The 21,049-nt window shown below is 39.3% G+C and overlaps 1 protein-coding gene across 1 annotated transcript; it reads right to left on the reverse strand.

Annotated features, from left to right (window-relative positions):
- Nucleotides 1–3,106: 3,106 nt before the first annotated feature.
- CD164 (CD164 molecule) lies at nt 3,107–19,465 on the reverse strand. The gene is made up of 6 exons (XM_047762440.1): nt 19,161–19,465; nt 16,073–16,147; nt 13,971–14,042; nt 11,706–11,741; nt 7,651–7,707; nt 3,107–5,595 (listed from the first exon to the last, which is right to left on the reverse strand). Exons 1-6 carry the CDS (start codon nt 19,339–19,341, stop codon nt 5,429–5,431), a joined length of 588 nt encoding a protein of 195 aa, XP_047618396.1. The 5' UTR covers nt 19,342–19,465; the 3' UTR covers nt 3,107–5,428.
- Between the last annotated feature and the right edge of the window lie 1,584 nt (nt 19,466–21,049).

Consider the following 21,049-nt stretch of genomic DNA (forward strand, 5'->3'; position numbering starts at 1 on the left):
GGTTCCTAGTCGGATTCGTTAACCACTGCACCACGATGGAAATTCCTAGCCAACTTTTTTTTTATGTCAAATTTTTTCATGTTCATACTATGTGGCTTCTATCTCCTGCCAACACAGACACCACAGTCAAGAAAATGGTGAAGAAGAAAATGGTGACTGAAGAAGGCCCACTGATCACAGGTTAGCATCTAGCATATTATAAGATTAAAAAACCTACAAAATGTTAAGTGTAAGAAAAACAATTTATAGAGAAAGTACATTCTACTCACCAGAATATTAAAATTTCACTTTGCCAATATCAAGTGGTAAGAATACAGAAAACACTCTGCTTATCTGTTGGTGGGAACTGGAAAGTAAGCTCAGTGTGTTAAGTTTTAAAATGGTACCCTTGTGACATAGCTGTCCACTTCTCCATGTTTACTCTAGAGAAATATTCACACATAAACAAGGGGGCAGGTACAAAAGATATTCTTTACAAAACTGTTCGTAAAAACAATCTAATCATGGATGGATACTAAAACTCTTACAAGAAAATACAGGCAGAACACTCTTTGACATAAATCACAGCAATATCTTTTTTGATCCACCTCCTGGAATAATTAAAATAAAAACTAAAATGGGAGTTCCCTGGTAGCCTAGTGGTTAAGGATCCAGAGTTGTCACTGCTGTGGTTCAGGTTCAATCTCTAGCCCAGGAACTCCCACATGCCACAAGTGTGCCACTGCCACCCCCCCCAGGGAAACGTAAATAAAAATAAACAAATGAGATCAAATTAAAAGCTTTTGTACAGCAAAGAGGGAAAAAAAGACAACCCAGAGTGGGGCAACATCTTTGCAAATGAAGCAACCAACAAGAGATTAATCTCCAAAATATACAAGCAGCTCCTGCAGCTTGGTATCAAAAAAAAAAAAAAAAAACCAATAAAAATATAGCCAGGGAGTTCCCATTGTGGTTCAGTGGTAATGAACCCGACTAGTATCTATGAGGATGTGGTTTGATCCCTGGCCCCACTCAGTGGGGTGTAGGCCAGCAGCTGCAGCTCCAATTCAACCCCTAGCCTGGTAACTTCCATATGCCATAGGTGCAGCCCTGAAAAAAAAAAGGGGGGGGATCTAAATAGACATTTCTGCAAAGACAGAGCCAAAAAGCACGTGAAAAGATACTCAACATTACTATTAGAGAAACACAAATCAAAACTACAATGAGGTATCACCTTACACCAGTCAGAATAGCCATCATCAAAAGTCTACAAATGCTGAAGAGGGTATGGAGAAAAGGGAAACCTCCTGCACTGTTGGTGGGAATATAAATTGGTATAACCACTATGAAGATCAGCACAGAGGTTCCTTAAAAGACTAGAGTTACCATATGATCCAGCAATCCCACTTCTGGACATCGATCTGGAGAAAACTATAATTCGAAAAGACACATGCATGCACCTCAATGTTCACTGAAGCACTATTTACAATAGCCAGGACATGGAAGCAACCCAATGTCTACCAAGAGAGGCGTGGATAAAGATGTGGTAATATATATATAATGGAACAGTACTCAGCCATAAAAAAGCACAAAATGCCATTTGCACCACCATGGATGGACCTAGAGATCATCATGCTAAGTGAAGACAAAGACAAATGTATCACTTATACATGGAACCTAATAAAAAAAGATACCAAAGAACTTACAAAACAGACAGACTAGAAAGATTTCAAAATCAAACTTAGGGTTACCAAAAGGGAAATCTGAGAGGGATAAATTAGATTGGGATTAACTTGCTTCATTTGCAAAACAGGTAAGTAACAAGGACCTCCTACATAAGCACATGGAAATCTACTCAAAACTCTAATAACCTATATGGGAAAAGAATCTGAAAAAGAATGTGTGTGCATATGAATCACTTTGATATACAGTGACACTAACACAACACTGTAACTAAACTATACTCCGATAAAACTAAAAACCAAAAAACAACTTAATCATTCTTCAGTAGGTAGATACTTCAGGTATTCACACTACTTCTATCATCAGAGAATTTAAGAATTTGGTGTATCTAATGAGTGGGAAAGTGTTGCAGGATAGTAACATTAAAGTAAAAACTCAAGAGTTCCCTTGTGGTGTAGCAGGTTAAGGATCCAGCATTGTCATTGCAGCAGCTCAGGTTGTTGTGGCGTGGTTTCAAGTCCTGGCCGGGGGACTTCCACGTGACACCTGCATGGCCAAAAAACAAAAAAATTCAAAAAACTATTGTGAACGCTATTCTTATCAAAATAACAACTCACCTTTAGCAACATTTTAGAGCCTTCAATCCACTCTCCTGGATTTTAAGCTAATAGGGGAATGTTTATTCTTTCTTCTTAGTTCAAAATCCTGTGATTTAATACAGAATATAATTTTGCCCAAAACATGGACCTACAGAACCAGATTTCACATACAAGCATGTGGCTTGGTACTAGCTATTTATTTATTTTTTGCTTTTTTTTTTTTTCAGGGCCACATCCATAGCATATGGAAGTTTCCACTAGGGGTCGAATCAGAGCTGCAGCTGCCAGCCTTTGCCACAGCCACGTCAGATCCAAGCTGCATCTGTGACCTACAGTGCAGCTCACAGCAATGCCAGATCCCTAACCCACTGAGGGAGGCCAGGGATCAAACTTACATCCTCATGAATACTAGTTGGATTCATTTCTGCTGAACCACAATGGGAGCGCCCAGTACTAGATACTTATACCAAGCACTCTGAACAGAAGACCAATTTTATCATAGGTGCAATTTGAATAAGGCAGAAAGTCACAGACAAGCTTTCTGGTATCTAACAACATATGGTATTCTCATTAATACTTGGTAAACTAGTGCATCAGTAATAATTTCTACTGATTTAAGGAAAATCAACTTGCATGTCATTCCCACAGGCACACCAAGTTCTCCCTCCAACTATCATTTCTAAGGTTCTGTTCTCCACTGATGAATATATCCCTTAGCTACTATCTGGTAGTCTTCAGGAGTAAGGAAAAACTGAGTAGACAAGCCATCCCCCAAAAAGACTAAGGCAAATTCACTAGCCTTAAATTTCAAAACACATTTGTGTTAATAAAAAAGAGCAGATTAATCCAATAAACATGTATTTATTTTAAATCAGTTTGGTACATGATACAGATTGGTTTTGCAGTTTTTAATGAACTGAAATAGAAATTTCTAAATACAGCAGTGTGTCTTCCTGTGCAACAAATATTTGTAAGGTAAAATAGGGATTTTAATAGAACTACATCTGCATGAACAAATCAGATGAAAAATCTGAAAAGGTTTCTATATACCTTCTGGATTAAAAAACCCAAAAATTATTAATGGCTCAAGATACTGAACTGCAAAAGGAAGAGGGGAAAGGCTGTGAGTTCTGTTGTAAGAGCTCTTCTTGTAAAATCTAATTCCAAATTATGATTCTGTTAGAGCAGTCTTCAAAATTACAGAAGATGAGAAGCTTTATCAGCTACATTTCCACAAAAATAGCTATAGTGTTAACATTAGCAAGGTATTCACATCTAGGTAAGTGACAATTATACCATTATAGCTAATTTTTACCACTTTGGGAGAATGGAAATTCTATTTTCAACTGAATTTTGTATCTTATAGCGCTCACTAAAAACTAACAGCCATGGCACCGTTAAGAAACATTTTTGTGAGGTACCTAGAATGTTACTACTAAGGGGAACACAAAAATGTGAGGTAAGCCTACCTTTTCCCAAAAACCTTTGATGCCAGAGATTTTAAACAATTAAGGCACTTGAAAACATTAGGTGTATGTACAAATGTGCAAGTAAAACAACTTTAGCTGTACCAGCAAGTAACAAAGAAACAGTAAATCTTCATTTTAAGAACCGTTAATTATCTAAATGTAAGGAATTTTGGCTTATCAAATGGACCAAAGCAACTTGTCGTTTCTTACTATAAAATACTGAAAACCAAGTGCTAAACTCAGCCACTACAGGCTAAAGAAACTAAAACAAAAACCCTTAATGACCTAGAAAAGCAAAAGCTCATTTTCAACTTATTTAAGCCCCTGAACTAATCCAATATGTCAAAGGCAGGGAACAAGTATCCCTCTAAACCTGAAAATACTTGTGCTTCATAAGGAAACTAAAGAAATAGAAATATGCATGTTTACCATACTACAGAAACTGAAATTAAGAAGAAAGGATAGGAGAGGAGAAAGAAAAAGTACAATCTGTTTATCTGGGCAATCATTAAAATCTACAGTAATTTGATCAACTAAAATCCTTAGATTTCCTGAAATTACACTGTTCACATTTGCTGTCTCAAAACTTAAAATGACTGTCTCATTTAAAGAGTTAGTAAATGACTCTAAACTTATTTCTTTCTTGCCTAATAGAAATTACTTGCCTAATAGAAAGCTTGGTGGAAATCCTTATATGGTACAACAGTGTCAGGATATCTTTTTTGAAGTACAAAGGAACATATAATTAAATCAACTTTAGCTCTATACTTTTTAACAGCCATAAGAAAAAGGTTGGGAGATTTAATAGATGAAGGCTTTTGACTTTGTATAACATCCTTTAAGTTACTCAGGCTTGAAATAAAGTAGGTAGGTTTTCAATTAAATACTAACTGTATGGTATCTAAAAGAAGGATTACTACTGCTCACATCAACAGTTGTATCCTCGGACCAACCTTTCCCTTCATTAATGTGAAAGAACAAATCAACATTTTAAGTTACAGTCTATCTTTCAGTCTGTCTTTTAAGGCACTGTTCTTTATTTTCTCAGTGACAATAAGGTGCTTTACAAGTATGAACAATAACCTGCTGTACTTTTATGTTTTTGTATCCTCTCCATTTCTTTAAACCTGGAATGTAATTCCCTGTGTGGCATCTTTTTTCTAATGTAGAAAAAATAATAGTTATCAAGCACAGAATTTTACTCTAAGGATACTAAATTTATAAATTTATTCCACTTTTGAAATAATAGCCAAAAATCCACCTGATTGATGCTCATTTGGCACATTCTTCTCAATTCTGGTCACTAAACTACATCCTGAGTTAGGATGAAAACAATGCAGCTTACAGGCTTTAAAATGACTACATTTAAACTGCCAAAGAGTCATGAGGTTGTCTGCGCAGGACAATGTTTTCCATCACTTACAGAGTTACATTTGGCATGTCAAGAAGAGAGAACATAATCCCACAGCAGCAGCCATTTAAAGTAAAAGAAGACAGCTACAAGGATTCATGCAGAATATTTTAAATATTCCCATTGAGCAAAATGATTTAACTGATTTTTCTTCAAGGTTGATGCTCCTATATGCATCCTTTGAAAATTTAAAGATCCTAGAATAGCGTCTTCCATGTGGGACATCTTGAAAGATATTTTGGTTTCAGTGAGTTACACGCCAGTCCTTGTTCACTTAGCAGGTCTGTTTACAGAGTGTGGTAGTTTCGTTCTTTAGATTTGCAGAATTTATAGAGAAAGAAAATTACAGCCTGCACACCCAAGACAAGGACAATTCCTCCAATGAAACTGGCTGCGTCAAAGGTAGACTTCCGCATAGGTTGAGTAGTTGGAGCTAAGGTGGTATTAGTTGTACCTATAAAGAGATAAAAGAAATAACAGTATTTAATAAGTCTCATGATCATCTACCATAATTTCAAGACCCACCTGAGCTATTACGCCACATGTTAAATTCTATAAAATATTTCATCTTGTGTCAAGGCTTTATATTTTCCTAATTGAAGAAGATAATCATTTTATCACTCTTGTTCTTTGTTGCACCCAGCCAACATCAAGTGGTCAATGCTGCTATACAATTCCAAATACGAAAACAACAGAAAATGATTCTCCTAGCACATTTTGACCTGGAAACATGTCAAACACTTTTAAAATTTGCAATTTCTTTAGACTACATATTTCAGTTAATTTCTGGAGTAAATATTAATATTTGTGTTGAAAATTCATATAACTTTTGAATTTTACTAAATATAAGGTAAAATTACAAAAAAACCTTAATAATCTGCAGTTTATAATTCTAACAAGTAGAAGAATTTATCATTAAAGGCATTTAAATGTTACTCTGCAAATTTTATAATAAAAAGTACTACCAAAGGAAATAAAGTACAAAACTTAAACTTTCAGGGAGTAAAATGCTTCAAGAGGAAATAAAAAAAAGTACTACCAAAGGAAATAAAGTACAAAAACTTAAACTTTCAGGGAGTAAAATGCTTCAAGAGGAAATTCTTCTTCAGAGAATAAAATAATTCAACTGCAGCACCAGCCACTGTAACATAAAGCAATTTCATATTTAAAGTAAACTGTAGTTTTTTCTTACACAGAGAAGCAAATAGAGAGTTCCTGTCATGGCTCAGTGGAAAAGAATCTGACTGGAATCCATGAGAACACAGGTTCCATCCCTGTCCTCACTCAGTGGGTTAAGAATCTGGCGTTGCCGTGAGCTACGGTATAGGTTGCAGACACGGCTCAGATCTGGCGTGGCTGTGGCAGAGGCTGACAGCTACAGCTCCAATTCAACCCCTAGCCTGGGAACCTCCACAGCCCGAGGGTGAGGCCCTGAAAAAGAGACACACACCAAAAAAAACAAACAAACAAACAAAAAAACAGCAAATAAACTCTAGTTCTGGTGGCTGTATAAGTTGGCCAGCTTTAGAATTAATCATAACTGTTCTGTATTTCTTCTTGTGAAGACTGGTTTCACTGCAACTTAGAGAAAGGCAGCACAATAGTATTATAAATGTGGCTGGAAGGAAGAGTTCCTAACCTGTGTACCTGGTGTCCTGTGGCGTAACCTAAACAGGATTTAATTTGTAAGTTAATTTTCACAGGCACTATCAAGGATTATAACAGAATATAAGAAATAGTAAAAAATATGACTAAGGTACACATTTGGTAGTGATCTTGCTTTTTAAGACCCTTCACAGTAAAAAGGATAGCTGTATTATCTTCACTCAAGCTGTCATGGTCTAATACAGCACAGAGCCAATCCCTAACAGTAATCAGTACTTAATTTTTAAGTTATCAGGAATGAGATTTCTCTACAGGTTGTAGTACTAAAAGGGTTTTGGAAAATCATTATTATTTAGTTCTAACATGTGATGCTAAATGTGATTATACTTTAAAACACTAGAAGAGGGAGTTCCCATCGTACTTTTTTCTTACATAGAAAAGCAAATAGAGAGCTCCTGTCATGGCTCGGTGGAAACGAACCCGACTAGCATCCATGAGGACGTGGGTTCGACCCCTGGCCTTGCTCAGTGGGTTAGGAATCCGGCGTTGCTGTGAGCTGTGGTGTAGGTCGCAGACACGGCTCGGTTCCGGAGTTGCTATGGCTTTGGCGTAGGCCAGTGGTTATAGCTCTGATTGGACCCCTGGCCTGGGAACCTCCATATGCCATGGGTGTGGCCCTAAAAAGACAAAGGAGGAAAAAAAAAAAAAAAAAACGCTAGAAGAGGACTCTTGGCAAGTCTAACATTATTGCTTTAACAGCCTACTATCTTGGTCCTCCATATATAACAGGTGAACTTCAATTCATAACTATTCACGAATAAAAATGTAAAGTGATGACAGAAATAGTAAAAGGCAAAAATGCACATACATCCTGCCTCACTGTTGTTTAAAAACCCTCAATTACCTGATGTAGTAGCTGTGGTGGAAGCCGAAGAAGGGGAAGGCAGAGTTGTGGTTTTAGCTAGAATGTAAACAAAATGTATTAAAAACTTAAATATCTACGTTACTTAATTATCTAGTATCCATTTAAAAACAATGCTACCACTTCAACAAGCTTTTGATTTTTTAGAGAATAAAGGCCAAGTCTCAGTTAATGGTTCACTAACGTATCTGTGCATACAGAGTATTAGCTTTTAATGTATTTTAAAACATTAAGCAAGCAAGCAAGTTCCCTAGTGTCCAGTGGGTTAAGGATCCAGCATTGTCACTGCTGTGGTTCGGGTTTGATCCCTGGCCCGGGAACTTCCATATGCTGCGAGCACAGCCCACCCTTCCTCCCAACCCCCAAAAGCAATCATAAAATGATGTTTATGTTAACAACTACGTACACATCTAAATATAAAAATTTATGTATACACTTGGATAAAGTTTGCAAAAGACACACAGAAGGGCAAGACATAGTATCTAGGTAAGGGAACTAAGGTTCTTTTTCAAAATGACCTGGCTTCTAAGACAAAAACTATTAACTTAAAAAGTAATGCTAAGAAACAAACACAATTCAGTATTTCTCATGTAGGTATCAAGATTTGCTTATCTTCTTCATTGCAGGGGGTTGGCAACCTTTTCTAAATGAAACAGATGGTAAATTTTTTAGACTATGTGCACTGGGGTAATGAAAAAGCAGCCAAAGACAACAAGCAAATGAATGGACATGGTTGTGTTCCAAAAAAATTTCATTTAAGAAGAGCAGGTGTGGGGCCATAGTCCCACCAGTTTAGATTTTAAGAGCCCAAGGGTAAGATCTCATCTACTATACTGCATGCGATCAAATGATTATTTGATGATGTCTCTAAAGAAATGCACTCACGGGAATAATCGGTTTGAATGTAAAAACATTTTAAGAACCAAAGCACTTTATTAAGAGACTTCTCATAATATCACTACTAGTAGCTATTAGTAAGCACTACGACATGTTCATACACATCTGTACCCCTTTCTCTTTCACTGTGAGCACTGTGGCCCCAATCTTGGTTGGAGAGTTAAGTCATCTTTCATTTCTATGAACATGTTATAAGAAAATATTTGATTTCATCTCTGATAGGACTGACTCATAAAGAATTCCTAAAGGGTATGGTCATTATAAGACTTATACTTCCTGGCAAGTTTTTGTTGCTTATACATGCTGTGAAACCATAAAAAAAAAAACACAAATTAAACATGTTAAATTTTTTTCAAACCTAAAATACTATTCCTAATTATGTCTAACCACATTAGGGGCAAAATTTATAAATTTGTTATTTGTTTCTCACTATCCACTCTCTGAACATGGTAAAAAATAATGCATTTTTTGAAATAGGCGAAACATTTACACATTTTTTTCTTTTTATAGCTGCACCTGTGGTATATGGAAGTTCCCAGGCCAGGGGTCAAATCAGAGCTGCAGCTGCCGGCCTACACCACAGCCACAACACTCACCTAGACTACACTGGGTTCTTAACCCGCTGAGCCACAATGGGAACGCTATGCATTTTTACATCTGACCAAAGCATTACATTGATAAAATCTTCAAAATTAGGTACTACCTAGAGAATACTTCTCTTGATCTACCCTGAGTACTTTTCATTAAAAAAAATAATTCATAGATTATAAAAGTTGCTACTAATTATACAAAATTTTAAAAATATAGCAAAGGTATTTAAGTGATTCTGTCATTCAAAGAAACATATTACTTCCTGCTGGCCATTTTTTAGACATGTATATACAAAAAAATAAAATAAAATAAAATAAAATTGTACTGGACCTACAATTTTCTACTTAAAATATTTTCCACTATACTTCTAATAAAACTGAATCATTTTACTGTAAGATATAATTTATATTTTTATTTATGTTTATAGTACTTATATTATTTGTTCTGGTGGAAAACTATATAATTAACCCCACTGAACCCCTATCTACCTAAATCAGATTCTCTCTGCATTGCTTCTTTCTCACTTGCTATCTTCAGCAGGTGCCATGGAAAGAGACCATATAAGTGCTTTTCAACCATTAACTGCCTGACTTGCTTCCACTGTATAGAACAAAAGAGACTCATGGTAGTTCACAGAGAACTCAGTATGGAGCAAGGGGAACTACATCAAAATTCAGAAGGGAAGAAACAAAAAGCAACCCCCAAAACAATGGTTTTGGGGAAACTATTCCCCCACTCTCCCCTTTCTGTTCACATCCTACCTTCTAGAAATTCATTTTCTCTCAACATCTCTGCTTTCATCAACCTTTAACATCCTCCTCATCAACGACTTCTAATGGGTGCCAACAGTTTATGAGCACACCACCCTGTGCTCTCTAAAAATAAGTTTTGTAGTATTTGCAGATTTCCGCCCTGACTATTCCCACTGGAGCCATTAATTCAAGCTAACAACATGGCATCACTGAAGGTGCAGCTGGGATGAGCTGTGTGCAATTGCGCAGCAGAAGCTGGTACAAGCTGGATCAACAATGCCTACATCTTCCAAAATGAGTTCTTGTACCTGTGACACCATTTGACTTTTTCCACTAAAAAAACTACACTGTGCTTAAAACACACACACAGTTTCTTAGGCACACTTCTCTGCCTATCCCTACTCAGTCCTTTTCCCACCTCTTAAGACATTACTGTTCCCAAGAGTTTAGTCCTCAAAAGCCGTATTCTCTATAAAAGCTGCTCCAGTAGATTCTACTACTGCCTATGCTGCTGAACTGACCTGTAGCTATGAGCTCTCCCATCACCTCAATCATTAAGTCCTTTCCTTCCTACTTCCTAAGTCAACTTGCATACATCTACAACTCCTCCCCATTAGTTCTCTAGATTTACTGCAACAGAATATCTCATCTGTGTTCACACTTGCCTCTTTCCAATCACCTCTCCGCACAGTCAGAATAAATTACCAGCAAACCCACCAGCAAGGCCTAGCACTTCCCAATCTGGCTCTGGACCTGCTGACTGTCCAGCTTAACTTGTCCTCACCTTGTACTGGATACTCCAAATGCAATTCCCTTCATATGTGCTCCTCACTGCTCCACTTGAGAAGCTCTCCTCAGATTTTTTACCAGTGTAACTTCAAGAGTCAGTCAACATCTCCAAGAAGCTGTCACCACCCACTACTCAAGACACACACCCCTTCCTATAAATCCCCCCAAACACACTGTGGTTCCTGACCTTTCACAGCTCCTACAATAGACAAACTACTTCTGTTCTTAATCTATCTGCTAGCCTAGTACTTGTCCTAGAACACATGTTTTTAATTTACTCTTCCTATCAAATTGGTAAAAGATTTTTACAAGGAGACATTATTTAATGGTGTTGAAGGTGTGGTTAAGAAAACAAAAACAAAAACCTTCCCAGCTGTTGAGAGGAATGAAAGGTGTATCTTCCTGGAAAGCAATCAGTATTTAGAATCCTAAGATAATCGTATCCGCTGACCTAGAATGCTGTCTGAATTAACCCTACCAGAGATGATAACAAGTATTTCCCAATAAGATGTTCACTACATGGAGAATGAAAGATGACCTAACTATCCAACCAAGAGTAGATGGATGAAATGCATACAATGATGCACACAGTAAGAAGGAGAACAATTCACACATGCATGGGCATAGCATCCAATTTCCTACTAAGTTTATTTATTTAGATATGTACAGAGAAAAGACTAGAACTGCTGGACAATTTTGGTATACCTATAGATGATGGGAATTAATTTTCTTTAGGCATCTGTATTTCCCACAGAGTTCCACAAAATTCAGTCTGCAGACTCACTATACAAAGGTATAGCAAATCTCAGATTCAATGAAAGTTAAACACATGTGTCACTGTCACAAAGAGTACACATTAATGTAATTATTGTGGCCCAAGACTAAATATGTCTACTAATTTAAAAAATTATGCTAATGATTTTTAGATATTTAAATACTGAAGTTATTCATCAAGAAAGCTTAAAAAGTTTGAAAGGATAAAGAAAAGAATCAATTATCTTGTATTACCTGTAGAATTGGTTGGCAACGGTGTGACAGTGGGCCCTATTTAAAAAACAAACAAACATGTAAATCAAAACTATCTAAGATATCACAACCTATAACACTATTTCCTAACTCACAGTCATTTGAGTACCACTTTCACAACTTTTCTTTTTACAGCTGTAAACCTTGTGGCATATGGATGTTCCTGGGCCAGGAGCTGAACCAAAGTTGCATCTGAGGCCTATGCCATAGCCATGGCAACACCGACACTAGATCCAAGCTGCATCTGCTACCTATGCTGTAACTTGTGGCAACACTGGATCCTTAACCCACTGAGCAGGGCTAGGAATCGAACCCATATCCTCACAGAAACATTGGATCCTTAACTTGCTGAGCCACAACTCTATTTTCCCACTCAAATACCACCTATGAGGGAGACTAGCAGTTGCTCTGTTCTAATACTGGTCTCCCCTTTTTTAGAAATAAAAGCACCAATTTCTAGTGACAACCTCTCCTGTAAAGACATTTCTTAGCCTCCCCTGAAGCTAAGTAGCCATGTGTAATTTCTCAGAAGCACCCATAGGTAGATCGGGGCTTCTCATTTCCCCTCCTCTTCCTGATGGTAGGAAAACCATTTTGATGTCTGGAACATGAGCACTCACCTTGGAGAATAAGGTCAAAGCCATTTTCGAGGAATGACACAGTAAAAACCTAGATGGAGCCTGCGTCTCTAGTAGTTGTAGAGATGCCACTCTAGCCTTCTAGCTGCACTCAAGCCCAGACTTCCTTACACCAAACTCAACTTAACTGACTGATTAAACCACCGTAATCTGGGGTTTTATATCCTTAATAGCCATAGAAACTAATCCTAACTAATATATCACCAAATAGGTAGAATTAGTCAATTTTTTTTTGTCTTTTTGCCTTTTTCTAGGGCCGCTCCTGAGGCATATGGAGGTTCCCAGGCTAGGGGTCTAATTGGAGCTGTAGCCACCGGCCTACACCAGAGCCACAGCAACCCCAGATCAGAGTCGAGTCTGTGACCTACACTACAGCTCACAGCAACACCAGACCTTTAACCCACTGAGCAAGGCCAGGGATCAAACCGGCAACCTCATGGTTCATAGTCGGATTCGTTAACCACTGAGCCACGACGGGAACTCCAATTTTTCTTTAAATTAATTTATTTTTTGTTATACTTAACATTGTTCCCAAGCAACATCATCATAAAATCACAGATACACAAACATTAAAATCAATATTAAAACTGTTCATCTACCATCTAAGCCATATTATGGACTCTATGCAGGGTTTAACTGATCTCATACTGATGATGTCTCAGTTACAAAGTTCAAGTTAAGATGAGGGAGGGGAAGGAAATGAGGAAACCCCTACCAAAATTAAATACTATAGGTAGTCTTTCAAGGTTACTGACACATTCCAGAAAAATCCTTTACTCTTTTAAATTATTATCTACATGCCAAATTAGGAGTTTGACTTAACCATTAATTTATAATCTTGTGAAAAAAACATAATCTAGGAATTAACTACTTTCTGAGTAAAGAGTAAAGGTTAAATTATCAAGTTCCTCAAGTAAAAGTACAGAAAACAGATGAATATGGAGAGGATTCATTAACACACATGATGCTACAGTCTGAGAGTCACCAGTACCATAACTAAGAAAGTACCAAAACAAGGTGGTCCAGGCCTGTAAAATGAAATAGAGGGTCTAAAATGCAGGTCGTTTCTGGGAGTTCCCGTCGTGGCTCAGTGGTTAACGAATCAGACTAGGAACCATGAGTTTGGGGGTTCGATCCCTGGCCTTGCTCAGTGGGTTAAGGATCCAGCATTGCAGTGAGCTGTGGTGTAGGTCGCAGATGCGGCTCGGATCCCGTGTTGCTGTGGCTCTGGCAAGGCCAGTGGCTACAGCTCTGATTCGACCCCTAGCCTGGGAACCTCCATACGCTGCAGGAGCGGCCCACAAAATTGCAAAACGACAAAAAATAAATAAATAAATAAATAAAATGCAGGTCGTTTCTGAAAGAGTTAAAAGTAGAGGAGATAATCTGTATTTACAGTATTCCACAGTGTGTTCAGCCAAATGACTAAATCAAGCTTCAAAACACTGTCCCTTTAGTAATCAATATGAATATGCTGTTCACATCCAAATTTGTAAGATTAGAATTAAGGAAATGCCTTGAACCAAATACTGAAATAAGGCTTCCCAAGGCAAGGATCTTCCTCACCTCTTCGTGGCCACCCTCCCCAGATGCCCGTGTGAAGACTTACCAGAACAGAAGTCTGTGCCGTTCACCACTTGGCAATCACTAACTGTTGAATTATCTGAACAGTAGCTTTTACCTGTTGGGAGGAGGGGAGAATAAGGACAACAACAACAAAGAGCACCAAATACTCTTCTTCTTTTTTTTTTTTTTTGGCTGCACCTGCAGCATGCAGAAGTTCCCGGGCGAGGGATCAGAACCAGCACCACCACAGTAACCAGAGCCACTGCAGTGACAATGCTGGATCCTTAACCGGCTGAGCCACAGGGGAAGACCTCATTCACATCATCTTTGACTTTGCTACTACGCTCCAGAGTTGCTTCCAAAAATCGAACTCTAGAGGTATAAACTCTCTAGAAGTCTAGAGATGAACAAAATACTTATTATCTTTCCCCCATTGTTTTAGAAATATTACCAGGATCTCTCCAAATATCCTTTCAAAATCCACATGAATATAATGAAGAGATAAATCAGAAGCACATAGATCCCAGAAATGTAGTACTATACAAGGAAGGATGTTAGAATCCACAGGAGGGCTGAGTCAGGAGGGAGAAGTGCTCAGAAACTAATAAAGGCTTAGTAAACAGGGGAGGTGCCCATAGCAGCAGCTGGACCTCTGTTCCAGGTCTCTGCTCTAGTCTTCGCCACCTTCTAAAACCACTTTCCTGAGTAGGAACACTTGTAGCAAGAGTAAAGGAAAGCCTTCCCTAAACATATCCTACAGTAAGGCATTCAATCTCTAAAACTTGACCATCCTGCCATAAATGAGGGGAGGAGCCCACTTTTAAATTCCATTTATGACCTAAAAAAAGTCACTCTTATAGAACAAAAAAGTTAACCCAAACTTAGGCTAATATCTTAATTTTAAAGGAAGCTTTTTTTTTTTTTTCATCTCTTTAGGGCTGCACCCACAGCATATGGAAGTTACCAGGCTGGGGGTCGAATGAGAGCTGCAGCTGCTAGCCTATGCCACAGACACAGCCATGCCAGATCCGTAATCCACTGAGTGAGGCCAGGGATTGAACCCTCGTCCTCATGGATACTAGTCAGGTTCATTACCACTGAGCCAGGAAGGATACTCCTAAAAGAAGCTTTCAAACTTTTTTACATTTGTGATATAATTTCTGGAACAAGCATTTTATCTAGTTATATACAAGGAGGCACTCACTCTAGACTTAAATACCATACTTGAGATTTAAAATCACTTGGCAGCATACTACAGGATAAGACTTCACTCATATTGATTTGGATTTCTTGGTATCTTTATATGTTTTCCATCATCACTGGGACAATTAGTTTGGCTTCCACCTGGATTAAACTGGCAGGCTATCCAGATGCAGTGTTATTAAGTGGTGGAGGAGATTAAAGATGGCTAATTTCTGGAACTCTTGAATTTTTTAATGAAGAATAAAAAAGCTTAACCTGTAGATTTGTTTTTTTCTTTATATATAAAAAAACTGAGAATGTTTTGGTGATAAGAAAAAAATGCAACCATCTTACCTTAAGAAAACAATAATTTATGCTGTAATCCCTTGGTTATAATAAAAACATTATTGGCATTTCAAAGTATCTCCATCTACCTCTTTATCCCTCAATCAAACTAAAAATAACTTTAAAACTTAACAAAAGTACAAAAAAAGAGTTACTCTTCCCCATCTCATTCTTCTTCCATATCTAAGCATCCGACAAAGCTTCATAAGGTCTCTTTAGTAAGACATCTACAGAAGATACATGCCTCAAATATTTTCTTGAGGGATAATTTTCAGGGAGAAATCTCACAACTTTCTTTCACAGCTAATTTTAGTGTATTAGTACACTTAACCTAACTACAATAAAATCTCTCTTCTTCTTAAAGCTATTGAGTCTTAATTATCAAGCCTAAGGAATTAAAGGGGAGAGGGGAATGGGAGACAAGAAAATATTTTACGGGGAGTATTAAGCAATTAGTACTTTAAAGGAAAAGCATTTAATTTGCAAAATAAGTAGTGCACACCATCCCAAATGTTTTACATAATTTTCAAATGTTCAAGAATACTTTGCTGTATTTTTCTTAAATGTTAGAATACAATATTTAATTCTCAAAATTAAAGTAATCCCAAAGTTCCTTACCTTTACATTCTATCCAAAAGCAGGTATTATTAGCATCAAAACAAGAAACACAGCTGTTGCGATTTTCACAGATTTCTGGGGGAAGGGGGATATTAAATATATATTAAATCAATTAATCAGTAACTCATTTTGAGTTTGTACTACTTATCTTGTTAAAAGCAAGCATTACACACAGTACCAGACTTACTAATTCATAAAATGGCAAAAAACTTCATAACCCACCCAAAGACGAATGAATAAATATGTACAATGGAGTATTATTCAGCCATTAAAAAAGGAAATCCTGTTATAGGTGAACCCTGAGGATATTAAGCTAAGTGAAATTAGCTAGTCACGATAGGACAAATACTGCATGATTCCACTTACATAGTATCTAAAATTGTCAAAGTCTGAATCAGAAAGTAAAATAGTGGTTGCCAGGGGCTGGGAGAGGGTAAATGGAAATCTGCTGTTCAATAAGTACAAAGTTTCAAGCAAGATGAAAAACTCTGGATATCTTCTAAACAACACTGTGCTCATAGATAATACTATACAGTATACACAAAAATCTACCAAGAGAGATTTTTTAACCACACACAGAAATAAAAAACATAAAGTGGCTTACTAAGGAATTACAATAATTATAAAAGACTAAGTCAGAAGTCAACACAATAAAGGGGAGAAAAAAGCACAATCTTCTGGGAATGTGAATGCTCAATACTTCACGGTACCTATCTAAACACCCCCTTTTCACAAAGCAACTATCTTAGACAGTCAGTGTTTTCTTGAGGCATTTTAAAGCACTCTTTAAAGAGAAAAATATTGGGGGAAAGGCTGTTACAAGGCTAATACGACACAAGGAAATCACTTGCAGCGAAACATCAGATGAGAAGTGCAATTTTTAATATTAATAAAAATTTACTACAGGTTGAACCCAAGCTCCATGATGCCTATTCCAAAAAACCCGAGACTAGCCATTTATTATTACCACTTTTTTCTTTTTCAGCAGCACCAATGGCATAAGGAAGTTCCCAGGCCAGGGATCAAATCCGAGCCACAGCTGCCACCTACTCCACAGCTGGGCAACGATGGATCCGATGGATCCTTAACCAACCGTGCTGGGCCAGGGGCCAGGGATCAAACCTCAGCCAGAGACAATGCTGGATCATTAGCCCTCTGTGTCACAGCAAGAACTTGGAGATAGATAATTTCTAAATGACCCACTCTTTCTGGGGTTTTCCACGACAGGAGGGTAAGAGACAACACATCTGTTCAAACATTTAACAGGTTAGAAAAGTCTCTGTCAATAACTTAAATCAAAAGGCTCTGAGACAAGACATAAGAAAAGGCTAACTACAATTCAATGTCTGGACAAAATGGACTATAGAACTGCGCTCTGTCCATTTTCCTAGAAGCTAGGTGTCTCCAAAAAACGTTGTCATTTGCTTTCCCTGTACCTAAAAAATAGTTCTGCACAGAAGGATTGAATTTCAATATTTATCAGAGACTGAGACATATTTATCGGAGACATGGCACACTTTGAGGACTGGGGGAGGTGGTCACAAAGTAGAAATTAGTTCTTCAGATGTCTGTATACAGACGAAAAATGCTAGTTGTTTAAATCTTTTGTGCTTGATGATGAATGTTTGGGTAGCAGAGTGAACATTACTTACAATGAACTAAATGTGCTGCCCTTCAGACTGCAGTTTGTCCAACTACCAATTACAGAAAATACAAATCATCTCCTTTGCATTCATTTCAATTACACAAATGCAATGAACATGTTTCCAAGCCTCTCTTTACACACACACACCAACAGTTCAAACTACCAAATAGCACAAATACAAAACATTCTGCTCTATCATCTTAGAAATAGTGTGGCAAGAATTCCAGTATTGTACTGCGATTCACTTTCCTCATCAAAACATGTGTGAATTTTACCATCATATCTAAATCTAACAAATAACATTACGTATTTCATTAAACTCCTATAAAACACAAAAACTAGGGAAGATATTGTAAAACAACACGATCAGCCTGAAAAAAAAAAAATACCAAGGTAAAAATCCTTACACTTCAGCAATTCTTCCATCAAGATGCCAGTTACTTCTCACCCAATATTAATTAGAACAGCCAATCACACTAGACTGCAGGTTTTAGATATCTGAGAGATTCTTCACCTTATTACCTCAAATTTATCTCCCCCCTCTCTCGTGTGTTGTCAAAGCACTGCCAAATTCTGCTAAGAGATTTAGTGTATGCGTAAACCAGTCCCCAGATCGTCTGTAGAGCTTAATAAAAGGTGTTCCAGACCGGGCTTTAGAAAATCCAGAGACCTGGGTTCGAATATCAGCTTCTCAATCTACTAAACATAGGGTTTTGGCACAGTTAATTTATCTCCTCCGTCTCCTAAGTTTCACCACCTATCTTTGAGTTTAATCTAAAACTAGATAGAGATATATGCGAAGTACCAGATATACGAATGGGTATGGTACTTTTCCTCCATTGCACATATACCATGGGGCGTATTAAGCTTTAATTAATTAAAAGCTCCAACCTCAAATATATCCCATACCTATCCGCAAAATCGATGTAATTAAATCCCAAGCCACTTATTTTTTCACACCCAGGTCTGAGGCACCAGCAAGCGTTAACGTCTTCAGCGTCTCTTTCCCTCTTTCGCCAACCTCAGGAGAAGCCTGCCTTCGAAAAGAAAACCTGGGTGGACAAACGACTAACGCCAACGAGAGGGAATTCGGTCTCGTCGCCAACTTTGGAGGCGGTCGCCTCGCCCCATAATCAACCTCACCGCGGCCACCGCGGAAGGAAGCCACGTCCCCTCTTCCGAGCCTGAAGTCAGGCTGGGGATTACGAGGCACTTTTAAACGGCACCACGGCGCGGGATACTGTGAGGTCGGAAACCGCCGCCCCTTCCCCCCAGGGCGCTTCCCCACCTCGGCCACCACGGCCACCTCGGCCTGGTCCCGGCTGGACTCGGACGGGCCGCCATGTTGCCTGAGCGCGGCCCGCCCGGGCCCCGGCTCCGCGGGCATCGCGGACGGCTCCGCCCGGGAGAAGAGCGTAGGAAGCCCGTAGGACCGGCGCCCACCTGGTGCTGGAGTGGGGAGCGTCTTCGGCGGCGCGGAGGTTGTCTGGGTGGTAGGCGGTGAAAGCGAGGGTGTACTCGCATTCAGAGGCAGGATGGTGCTGTTGTTCTCCGCCGCTGTCAGCACGCAGAGCGCGGCCAGGCAGCCGACGGCCCAAAGAAGGTGGCGGGAGAGCCCCAACATCGCGTCCTTCGCGCTGGCGTCCAAGCGAAAGATGAGGTGCTCAACGGAGCGTGCGTCCCTCTGTCCCCTGCGGCGCTGCCCTCGAGATTTCGCTCCCCCCGCAGGAGCGTGCCGGGGTCACGTGAGCTACCCCAGGGCCGCGGCGTGCGGAGGCGGGGCGCTGGCGACACCAACTGGAATCCTACGGGAGGGGAAACAGGGACGTCGAGAGGAAACCTGAAGGAAGCTGTCCCTCCAAGCGACTGTATATAGCGAAGAAACTGGACAGACACAGAAAATTCTTTTCTTTACCCTGAGATTGTCACAAGGATGCGGCTGGGCTTTTCTCGTTCCAACAACAGAGAAGGCTCCCACCCCGTCTTGGACGGAACAAGCTATATGACGTAGCCACGGCGTCGCGGCAGTGAATCGGCTAGACCCCACGTGACCCCCGGAGCCGCGCCCCTGGGACCCGAGTCCCGCAAGGCGGAAGTTGTTTCCAGGCGTTTCGCTCAGTACTCGGGCAGGAGTAAAGTTTGTACTGCCCTCGCGCGTTGCCAAGGTGCTTGCATAAGTATCCTTCTCAGGACCCGCGCGTTTCCCATTGAAAGTGAGTTTTGTTGTAAGTGACCTCGTGTTAGGAAATCCCAGGGAAATGGAGATACCGCGAGCGGTTCAGTTTTTGCTCTGGCGCCCACACTATGTGAGCGGCCGAGACACTGAAAGCGTTCTCCTGCTTTCCAGCCGGAGCCGCACACCATCTGCCTCTGTCACACTTTCACACCTTGAGTTTTCTGAGTCTCTCGCGGTTTCAGCCAGCGAGCGGTGGCAGCCGCCGGTCAGTGCCACTGCTATAGTTGAAGCATCAAAGACGGTAGAGTTGGAAATCCATCTGGGTTGTTCCCACCCCCACTTTGCAGATGAAGAAACCGAGACTCAGAAAAGTGACTCGACTGAAAGGCACAATTGCTTGGCGTCATGGCTGGATTTTGAAATGCCTGTTAATATTCTGCCACTGCTCAGGCTTTTAGTAGGGATGAGCGCCATCTGATGCTCAGTCTCACAAAAATATTTACGCGTACAGTCATGCTTCTATCAAATGGTAAAAGTTGGATTATAAAGCTGTTTTCAGCTATTTGTGTTTATCATTTAATTTTAATTGCGCACACCTATCCTAAAAAGAAAAAGTAACGGAACATCAGTAGCTTTTGTGAGATGTACCCCGCTATGGAATCCACCCCCCCAAAAGATGACTGTGTAAGCTATTTACCTTGTTTACCTAAACTTGAAGGCTTTCCTAAACCTACAATCAAATCAGTGGGGTGCTTGTGTACCCTCCTGACTGTAAACATTTGTTCCATGGACTAGGCTAGTTGGAGATTGCTTGGATGTAAGCCAGAAACTCGTTTTTTACTGATCCAACCTGCCATCCAAAGCATGAGAGTACAACCAAGTAAGTAAGTGAGGTCTCATCATCAGCCTTCAAACCTATCTCTTCAGTCAGGATTCCTCTCACACAGTATTTATTTAGCACATGACCATCTGATACCAGACCAAATGAAGGCACTAGTCAACTTTTTTTTTAATGTTGAAAATGTAATAGAAGTTCTGTTTTCTTCCCATACCAGGATGGATTGTCTCCATGCTAAGATGAAAACACGCTATTGTGGAGGCCACTGTTTTACAATTTGCCACGGGAGTGTTCAACTCTAGTTGTCAAATTTTTGTT

The sequence above is a fragment of the Phacochoerus africanus genome, chromosome 2 (genome assembly GCF_016906955.1).
Source record: "Phacochoerus africanus isolate WHEZ1 chromosome 2, ROS_Pafr_v1, whole genome shotgun sequence".
NCBI classification, from domain to species: domain Eukaryota; kingdom Metazoa; phylum Chordata; class Mammalia; order Artiodactyla; family Suidae; genus Phacochoerus; species Phacochoerus africanus.

Excerpts from the sequence above, each read along its gene's own strand:
- CD164 (XM_047762440.1), bottom strand. The coding sequence starts at position 19,341 with ATGTTGGGGCTCTCCCGCCACCTTCTTTGGGCCGTCGGCTGCCTGGCC. Across the intron at positions 16,148-19,160 it reads GCTCCCCACTCCAGCACCAG|AAATCTGTGAAAATCGCAAC; the intron begins GTGGGCGCCGGT and ends CCCTTCCCCCAG. Across the intron at positions 14,043-16,072 it reads CTTTTGGATAGAATGTAAAG|GTAAAAGCTACTGTTCAGAT; the intron begins GTAAGGAACTTT and ends TCCTCCCAACAG.